Source organism: Cotesia typhae, unplaced genomic scaffold, assembly GCF_013202065.1.
Source record: "Cotesia typhae breed Kobodo isofemale line unplaced genomic scaffold, CoteBio_Ctyphae contig_44, whole genome shotgun sequence".
Lineage (NCBI taxonomy): Eukaryota > Metazoa > Arthropoda > Insecta > Hymenoptera > Braconidae > Cotesia > Cotesia typhae.
Genome location: NW_027423753.1, coordinates 7925175 through 7935539, shown reverse-complemented (window position 1 = coordinate 7935539; position 10365 = coordinate 7925175). Strand labels below are relative to the sequence as shown.

The following is a 10365-nucleotide window of genomic DNA, read 5'->3' as shown; positions in this document are numbered from 1 at the left end:
CGAAGTGAAACAACCAATGCTTTAATTTTTTTTTCTTGAATTTGGAGTTAGTATCATGTTAGAAAGCTAGGTTATTAATGAGAGCCAATGGACAATCAAATGTGATTTTTATTTTCAATTACTCCAAAAATAGCAATTGAAATATTTATAGAATACAAATAATCTTTTAAACTTTTATAATGAAAAAAATATTTGCAACCTTTGATGATAATTTTTAATTTATAATTTGAAATTGATGTAATTTTTCAAGCTGCTAAAAAAATCGGCCAACACTGTATAGCTTAATGATTATTGTATAATTAGAATAAAAAAAAAACATTTTCAGACGAGTCGCACGTATAATAGTAATAAGAATAATTATGATTATAAAAATTTTTATAGTTACATTCTTACTTTAATATATTCAAAGCAAATGATATTATTTTTTAATGACAAAACTTCTGAAAATTTATTTAACAATATTATTTACGTCTTCAATACATTTATAAAAATTATAATTTATTTTTAAACCAATAGGCAGTGACAAGAATTGAAATCAAAGAATTGGTTTTTTTACTTTATAACTCGTAAATTTTTAAAGCTGTTAAATTATTTAAAACATTAGTACGTAAAATTTTTGGTATTTTATGGCAACTTTTTTAGAGAGACATAGATGATTAAAAAATTCCGAGCACCATTACGATGTGTCACTTAAAAATAACTTTTTTTTACTTAAAAAACACATAAGTAAAAGAAATACATGGTTTTATTGTAAGTGTACTTTACAGCATTGTGAGCCCAAAAATGTCAATGATAGTTTTTATATCTTACATTTAAACATTATTTAAATAAAAAATTCTTTTCGATATTAGAAATCATTATAATCTAGAACTCTTTCTTCTTCAGAATCCTCATCTGATTCAGTGTTATTCAAAATATCACGAATAATCAGCCACTTCTGCTTTTGTTGATTTTCTAGATGTTGCGCCAAGTCCTCGTCAAGGTCTGACATATCATGGTCGCTTACATTTTCTTGATGTCTATCATTATCAGTAGAATTTTGAACTTGTGTGGTACAATCATCATCTACCGAAGTATTGGCTGATAAGTCATTGATGTCTTCTTCATCAACAGTACTCATTGAAACTGGCTGTGCGTTATTACAAGTAATTCCACTACAATTCTTGCAGACTTGTGAACAACGCAACCCAGCTTTTCGACACCCACATCGTTGAGTCGCACAGTTGGTATTACAACTGCAGAACATCTGAAAATATAGTTTTAACAAGCAAATTTTAATTAAAATGTACGGAATCAATCATAAAATAATAATACATTGTAAATTACCTGTTTTAACAAATCTTCAGGAGCCGGTTGATCAGTTGTCATGATCGGAATCATCAACATATTAAGTCGTTTCCATCCCCATTCTTCAGGCTGAAGATTATTTCCCTGCCATTTTTGAATTTGATAGAAAACCCGTTTACTATGTTGAAGTAATGCTGAAGATGTAGGAGGTAAACTTGCCAGTCGAATTTCAGTCTTAGTTTGCGTAGTCAAAGTAACAAAAATTTTATAACGTAGTTCTTCAAGTGTTAACTTTCCATCATGATGTGCATATAAATAAAAAATAAATGAAGTTGCTGCATTTTGTAAATCTTCTACATTACTAACAGGATTACAAAACACTTCTGATAATGCTCGTGCTTCTTCATTTTTTTCTAAAATCTTGATTATTCTTTTTTTACCTTTCCCAAATAAAGCGCTGGTTGTGTCACAGCCTGCAAAAGCGTGAGCAAATAATATAAAATCTTTAAAATTTTTATTATCAGAAGTGGAGTATAATTTGTTACTAGATTTTTTCGAACCGGTAATCTTATAAAAGAAAATGTTATCCTTTGCTGGTGTGAGACCAATCAATAAAACCAATAAATTGATGTCGTTGCCAACAACTGCAACAGAATTTTTACTATGATTCTTTAAGTCTATCGCGGTATTGACGATAAGTAAATCAGCATCTTCATCAGCTTGCTTAACTTTAATTCCAGTAGATTTTAGGTATTCACTTAAAGACTCAACAAATTTGTGTTTGTTACAAATATTGGATAAAAATTTCGTTTGTGTTAGTGTAACAAGCATATTTTCATCAAAATCTACATCAGCAGCTACATTTTTTTCTTGTCTTCGATATCTTTCGTAGGACTTAACACCAAATTGTTCATTGTTGTATCCATCAAACACAACTACTGCATTACTAGTAAAATGAGTTACAATGTAATGGCGATACGATTGAAATAATTCCAAGTATGTTTTACCATGAGGCCAAGTGACTTGGTGAAGCAAAAATCCACCGTCGACTACGAATAAAAAAGATGATAACAACATATCACTCTGAAGACTGGTCTTGAAAACACTAAACAATTCTGACTTTTGGGTCTTTCGCATGAAGCCTGAAGAATCAAACAATGATAGGGGAAACGGCGATAATTCGTATTTAAAAGCTTTTTTAGTCAGTTCTTCATCATTTCTTGTCAATACACAAATTCGTTGGAATAGAAGAGTAGAGTTTACATTAACAAATTTATTATCTATATGAACTCCTTGCTTAGCTGATGACAAAGGTTTCACTTTATATTTGCAAGTCATGCTCACATTTTCAGCAGTTTTTCCTATCATAGAACTCATACTTTTTTTTCCAAGTTCTAAAGCTTCATGGCAATTTATATTATCTCCGCCAACTATTCCTGTTGATAACGAAGTTATAGATTTCCGCAACTCAAAAGGCTTATGTTTTTCTAACCAAGATGTGATGGCTTGCAAGTCTTTGTCATCTTTTGTCAGGCGACTATTAGATAAATCCACATGTTGTTCACTAGTACTGGAGTGAAGATCGCAATAGGTTTCCAAGCTGTCCATAACCGCAAATGATGTAGGCATACAAGCTAAATATCGAGCTACAACACTAGGAGTTACACCTCTACCATGTGTTAAGTCAGTGCCAAAAAATCTATTAAGTGTTTGTTCTATAGTCATGTCACTCCAAATTCCAGACCATGCTTTGTAAGACCGTCGAATTGTGAAATAACCTTCTTCAGTGAAACGTCGATATTCTTCATCATCCATTTCCATTTCCAGTTTAATCATGGACTGTAAATAGATTTGAGCAGATTTCGCGTACAAGAAGTGTCCAGACGCATGGAAGAATGGTAACATTTTCTTTACACTCTGCAAATGAAGCTGCCAGTTGCCCAAGCGTTCAGCTTCAATAAATTGAAGAGCTATTGTCACCATTTCAAAGTACTGAACGAATAATTTGGCTGTTGGGCCATTTGATTTCAATAAATTTAGTTGACTTAGGAAAACTTCAGACATTTCATTCAAAGTGACATCATGTTGACAAAAGTTGTAGCTCGGAGGATTTTCATTCCAATCAGTTAGCTGCTGTCGAACGAATGTATCATATTTTTTGAGATCAATCAATGATAGTTCATCGGCCATATGTTTATATAAGTATGTTCCGATAGCTGTATATGTCAATATGTGGGCACGTAATGCACGTGAGAATGCTTTTCCACTCATTATGTTTTTCACAGATTCTGCAGCATACACAGTACCCCAAATATCCTCTAAACCACTTCCCTCCATAATGTAACCGATAGATCCTACGAACGACATTATCGTGTGAAACCCACCCAGTCGTACAACAACATTCTTCATTTTATCATTGCCAGCCACTATTTCAGTAGCTTTGATGAATAATGGCTGGTCAAACGTTACAATGCAAGTTTTTTGCTTTAGTCGCTTGCATTCAGCCATTGCATGAACTATAGCTGTGTTTATTGAAGTATGTTTGGAAGGAGGCTCATTGATAAACGGCAAACACACTATACGTGAAACACTATCTTGAGGCAAATCGAAACTCAATACTTCCATGAAGCCTCTCCAGCTGGGAAGTTTTTTCTCGAAAATTGATTTGCCTGACAAGTAGAGAAGATAATGTGGCGGTAACTGTGTAGAATCATTTCGAAGAACAGTTGAAACATCCTCGAAAGTAATAGTCTTCAGACCAGCTTCTTGTGTAGCTCGATACGGAACTGTTTCAACATTGCAACACGATGCTAATTGAGCGGCTGAAGGCATTTTTTTACATTTCTTTGAAGATCCTTCTAATTTCACACCACTTTCTGGTGTATATGCAGCAAGTCTTCCAAGGCAATGAAACGTTCTCTTACCATCCAACGTTTTAGCATTGTGATCAGTGTTATCGAAAACATATTGTACAAAAACATCATCGTCAATGGACATTGTTGGTGGATCCATCATCGTAGAAGCTTCAAATAATTGTAAGTGATAATATGAAGCTGACACTCCTAATTTAGTTAATAAATCAATAATTAATCTTGAGCCACTTTTTTTGTATATGTACGTGCCGACAGCAAGCTGAAGATATGAAGTGAAAGAGTTAGGTCTAATACTTGAAATTATTGCATGAACAATATTATCTCGCTTCACAAAATTTGACGAATCATTTTGTTTATGTGATAAAATCAAGCTACTCAAAAAGTAGTTCAGTAAAACTGGTATGTCTTCAGCCACACTATCAAGAAAGTCACCCGATGCGCGGTAGGATTCAGTTTCATACTTTTTCGCCAAAATTTCTTGTTTTAAAATCTCTGCCGCTGTCCGTAAAATGTTTTTTTTTTGTAAATCATTATAATTTTCACTGTCTTCTAGTAAATCATCACATAATGCAGCAGCTGATTCGTATTTATAATATATTATTGTATCTTGTCCTGGATGTTGAGAAATAATAATATCATTACCATATCGTTCTTTTAATTTACGATACAAGCGTCGATTCGAGAGTCTGTTATTACCTATAACTTTTTGAAGTTCAGACAAGTAAAATTTAGTCTCTTTACTTTCTTCAATATATTTACAAATTTTTTCAACTATTTTTTGTGCCATCTGTTCATCTTCACTAATTTTTGGTTCTGGCATTGGCATTACAAAAAAGTTATCGTAACATGTTTTATGATATCGAGCTTGGACTGATACCAATGAGGCAATACCATGTAGTCTCTGAATCATTTCATCTCCGACTTCATCATTGCGAACATTTGCTGTTGTTAATATCCGTTCCATGACAAAATTTTGAGTAATTTTATGTGTTCTCGGTTGATTGTGGTACCATCTATTCCCGCAGAACAAACAATTTTCAAGAAAATTGAACTCATGTTCTTGTGAGGTAGGTTGTACTTGTCCTTCTGTCGATGTAGATGGTGGAAGTTCCTCAGTCGATTTCTCAACTCGTACAAACTTCGTCTTATCGGACGATACTTGATATCGTTTCCTGCAAACTAAAAATAGAATGGATGATTTAAGGCAATTATTGTCTTAAAATAATTAACTATCAATGATTAGAATTTTTATAATCTGATATCAAATAAAATTTTTATTACTTTCTTTTAAATATTTATCACTTTGTCCATTACAAATTTTCATTAAAAAAAAAAAAAAAAATTAATTATGAAACATAAATACTATCTTCTTTTTCAAATAATATATAAGCCAGAAAGTTTAGCTTTATTAAACTATTCATTAAGTTAATTTTTAATACTTCAGTATTGATAAATTAAACCATTTCATGCAAGATTTAAATATAAGCATTTCACAGATTAAGAAACAAAATTATTTATCAATCATAATTTTGCAACACAAACGTATAAATTCATGACACTGAAGTTAGCAGACGTCTAAAAATTTTTGATTTTTTTTTATTAATTAAATTACAACTAAAAAGATACTTCTAAAATATTTCACTTATATTTTTTTAAGTTTTTTACATGTGAAATTTTTTTTAATTTTTTAATTAAAACTTTTTCAATAAAAAATTTCTAAAAATTTTGAAATGTCGGCTAACTTCATTTTCATATAAATTATTTAATTTTTCAGATAAAATCGAAAAAGACTAATAATTTATTATGATTTAGAAGATCATTACTTGCAATAAAAACATTTTATTGTTTGATTATATCATCGTGAAAAACACGTGGAGTAAAATATAAGGTTATGTCAACGTGTATACAAACCATCATGAAATCGACAAGACTGTTTGCCTTCCCACTCTTTGTATTTCAGGTCTTTTTTCGCTTTGCTTTTATTTATTAATGTTTTTAAGCCAATTTTTTTCACAGTTGAAATAGTGTCACAATCGTTTTCAAGAGGTAATTCGCAAATTGAACACAATTCACACTCCATTTTCACTTGTCAACTTTAAACACAACAATAGGCAGGCACTGAATAATTTATATTTTTAGAATTACAAACGCAATTTTTAGATTTTATATTATACATGTAAAAAATGCACATAGTGGAATAAGTAAATATTTTGTTACGAATTGTTTTTGTGGATGAAAAATACATGTGGCTCACATTTTCTAAGGCCCAGCTGTACGTATATAGAAGTGCGCATGTGCGAGTTGGTTTGGATCATGCGCATGCATCTGGTTGCTCAGAGTATAAGAGTAACAAGGACAAGCTACATATATTTCTCTCTCTTTGTACCGGGAGACTCAGTGGCGTAAAATTAGGGGTAATTTATTTTTCAATAGATGAACAGAACAGGTAAAATCTCAGGTAAATGTATACTTTTATGAGGATATAAATGTCGAGTCTTTGAAAAAAATGTTAAAATAATGTAAATTAAAAAAAAAAAATTTTTTTTTTAATTTTCAATAAAAAAAAAATACGTTAAAAAAATACAATTGTTTATAACTTTTTCAAAAATAAAAAAAAAAAAAATTAAATGTCTCAGATTATTTGTTAAGCTTTGTAGATGTAAATTAAAAAAAAAAATTTTAAAAATTCATTTTTTTATTTTTTTAAATTTTTAATATGCCACCCGGCTGAGCAATAAATTTCGATCGTTTATTGCAAATATCTCGGTTTCTATTGCAAAAACGTTAAAAGTGATTCAGGACGTTTTTATAGGAAATTTTATTCCCTACATTTTTTGTTTGGACCTTTTTTTTATATCTTTTCACGTTTTTGAGATATTTTCAAACAAGTGATATTTGGGGTGGTTTTTAATTATTTTCTACCCCCTGAATAAAATTCAACATTTTTTAACTATAAATCCTTTAAATGTATGCTAAAATGAACTTATATTGAAAAATGCAGGCCTGCCTTTAGGAAGGCAAATTAAATCTTCATTTTATCGGACTATCATGGGAGAGCTGACCAAATAGTGACCAGATTTTTAATGACCAAATTCATAGAATCCACAGTTTATAGCGATGTTATTTCTCCTGAAACCAAACAATTTATACGTGATACTATGAAGATGCCTAACTTAAATGACGGAACTGTAATTAATAAAGATTTTCAAAGTATGAGCAGCGTTGAAACCACAATACTTAACGAAACCGAACACAATACACTTCAAGAGATCATCATACGCTAAAATTCGAGTGAACGGAGTTGATTACAGCAGAAAGAACGATAATGATAATAAATTCTGTAATTCCATAATATTTTATAACAATACATTTGGAGAAATATTATCTATTATTGAATTTAACAATGAAGATAATCATAAAATGCAAGGGTTCTTTGTGAAAGTTTTTAATATAAAAAAATGTGCATATGGTACAAGGTATATAAAAGAAGTTGAGATAAGCAATCGACTAATTTTTATAAGTGAATTAAAATTTGTAAAGCCTGCAACTCTAATATGTACGGAAATAGGAAAATTTGTTTTTGAACTTCCAAATTGTTGGGAAACTGACTGAGATAATTAAAGACTTTTTAACTTAAAAACAAATTTTACAAATATTTGTAATTTTTATCTATATAATTTTTTTGAAATTGTTAATATTGCAAATCGAAATATGTATTTTTAAATTTTTTATTTAAGTTAGATTTTTAGTAACTTTATATTACGTAACATCATTATCGAATTAAAAAAGCTAATTGATTGTCAAAAATTATTCTATTAATAAATTCAATTTTGAGTAATGTATTATTATCAAAAGTATGTAGAAATCGCTGTCTCAGAGTTACTGGTTCATATTAAAAATGTTGATGATAAATGAAACATGCAATTAAACGAATCCTTTGAATGTTTTCTTGAATTAGTTATAGATTTCATGAATTCTCTCTCAAGTAAATATTATTGATAGTATTAACATAAATTATAAATTTTGAATTTGATTCAGAGCTTTGAGTGTGGCTTAGAGCTAAAAACAACAATTGCCCAAGTTAAAATCTGAAGCATTTATTTACGTTTATAATGTTTGAGATGTTGCATGAACGTTGCAGATTTCAACTCTGGTAATCATAAGATACATTTTAAAAACTCATTTTTTACTTTCAGGATGAGAAGAAGATAAATTTTGAGAAAATTTGATAAAATTACAATAAATAAGTAAGATTGCTATAAACACCGATAATTTATAATTTTCAGCAGAAAATCAAGAAGAAGTATATTTTATAAATTAAACTATATATTTTACATTTTTTTTTTTATTTATACGGACCTGTTAAATGGTGAATATATAAAAATAATCCATCATAAGAACATAATTTCGAAGTTGAGAAAATCAGCATAACTTTTTGTAAAACTTTCTGGTATATATTGGCTAATTATAACAACGAGTCTAAATTTAAACTAGCCAACTCTGAAAAAAAATTGCTGATCAAAATTTTTAAATATTCTACTGGCAATTGCTTAGTAAAATTGAAATAGATTTGAAAAATTATCTTAAGAATAATTTATATTCAACCATTGCTTTTAGATAACTTAAAAATGGTAACATAAATTTATGATATGATTTTTATATAAAAAGTTGGTTATGTTTAAAACTTGAATATAAGATATGAATAATGACTAATTTTAACAAATTGTTGTCAAATAATGAAAGAAGTATTATTTTAATCACTCACTTGAACTAACATCAAGTTATTACTAATATATGAGAAAATTTATAAAATCATGAATTTACGTTTTCTGGGTGAAGCTCGGCTGCCCAATTTCAAAACACAGTAACTAACATTTGAAAATTTTTTTCAATTTTTCCTATTAAAAAAAAGTTTGCCCACCAAATTGATAAAAAATTTGATTTGTGAATAGAAATTACTCTAATATATATATTTTTAAGAAAAAATACTTGAAATTGAGGTCTAAATGTTTAAAAATATGCAACAATACTAGAAAAAATCAGGTATAAAAATTTTGCAGTTACTGTGTTTTAAAATTGGACAGCCGCAGCTGTAGTAATATTTAAAAAAGAATTAATGCATGTTTTCAATTTGGGACTACAGAGTTGTAATTTTGAACGATAGAAAATTTTTTAAAAATATGATACTTTGTGTGTGATTAAAATTTAATAACATTTTTTTTCAATTATCCATTTTTTTGATAAATGAATATGTAAGTATCAAATATAACTTTAGAATGTCTAAAATTTTACAAAAATTTTCATTTTAAAAACATTTAAATGTAAATCATTAATTTCAAGTGCAGTTTTTAATAATAAATTTTTTAATTCTACATCAATAAACATGTATGGAAGTAAACGGAAGTATAAAGAGATCAGAATACTATTGCTATTTTAACTTAAACGTGTAATGATCAATATATATATCACCTATTATGACTTGAAGACAATGAAACAAGAAATTACAAAGTTAATAAAATTTTTCATCGCGTTATCCAGGAGTAAAGTAGAAAAGTTCGATGAATGACCTGTGAATATCGATTTAAAGAACACTCATTTTAATGAGTGTTTCATTTTGGTACTTTCGGATAAAATATTACACAAACGAATGAAAAAAAGCACAGTTTTTCAAATCTTACGAGAATATTATTTAATATCTCTGTCTACCAGATAATTTCCAACTCTTCATAATTATCCCATGTACAAGGATAAACATGCTCGTAAAAAATGATAAATCAGTCAGATCGTTCAAAACATAATAGACAAATTATTTTATCTGGTGTACATACAGTGTGGTACAAGGCTTTAGATTCGGTGTAATTTTATCATAAATACAGTGTGAATACGGTGTAACACTTGTTTCCCAATGCCTGCGGTAGGATTCTGGTGTATATACAGTGTAACACGGGGTATTGGATTCGGTATAATTTCATCGTAAATACATTGTAAATATAGTGTAACACTCGTTCTTTCAATCTTTTCGGTAGGATTCTGGTGTACACACAATGTAGCACGGGGTTGTCAATTTGGTGTAATTTCACTGTAAATACAGTATAACACTCGTTTTTTTAATGCCTGCGGTAGGATTCTGGTGTACATACAGTGTAACACGGGGTATTGGATTCGGTGTAATTTCATCGTAAATACATTGTAAATATAGTGTAAC

The 10365-nt window shown here is 29.3% G+C and overlaps 2 protein-coding genes across 2 annotated transcripts; both read right to left on the bottom strand.

Annotated features, from left to right (window-relative positions):
* Nucleotides 1-624: 624 nt before the first annotated feature.
* LOC141528950 (uncharacterized) lies at nt 625-2424 on the bottom strand. Its single transcript, XM_074245248.1, has 2 exons — nt 1327-2424; nt 625-1246 (listed from the first exon to the last, which is right to left on the bottom strand). The coding sequence occupies exons 1-2, from the start codon at nt 2422-2424 to the stop codon at nt 848-850; spliced, it is 1497 nt and encodes a 498-aa protein (XP_074101349.1). The 3' UTR covers nt 625-847.
* Nucleotides 2425-2567: 143 nt separating this feature from the next.
* On the bottom strand, nt 2568-6240 carry LOC141528929 (uncharacterized). The gene is made up of 3 exons (XM_074245224.1): nt 6072-6240; nt 2632-5339; nt 2568-2588 (listed from the first exon to the last, which is right to left on the bottom strand). Exons 1-3 carry the CDS (start codon nt 6238-6240, stop codon nt 2568-2570), a joined length of 2898 nt encoding a protein of 965 aa, XP_074101325.1.
* Nucleotides 6241-10365: the final 4125 nt, after the last annotated feature.

Bases quoted from the DNA above. Each gene is read 5' to 3' on its own strand.
- LOC141528950 (XM_074245248.1), bottom strand. From the start codon at position 2,424: ATGCGAAAGACCCAAAAGTCAGAATTGTTTAGTGTTTTCAAGACCAGT. The intron at 1,247-1,326 runs GTAATTTACAAT...CTATATTTTCAG, and splicing joins CTGAAGATTTGTTAAAACAG to ATGTTCTGCAGTTGTAATAC.
- LOC141528929 (XM_074245224.1), bottom strand. From the start codon at position 6,240: ATGGAGTGTGAATTGTGTTCAATTTGCGAATTACCTCTTGAAAACGAT. The intron at 5,340-6,071 runs GTTTGTATACAC...TTCTATTTTTAG, and splicing joins GTCTTGTCGATTTCATGATG to TTTGCAGGAAACGATATCAA. The intron at 2,589-2,631 runs GTGAGCATGACT...CTTTGTCATCAG, and splicing joins TAGGAAAAACTGCTGAAAAT to CTAAGCAAGGAGTTCATATA.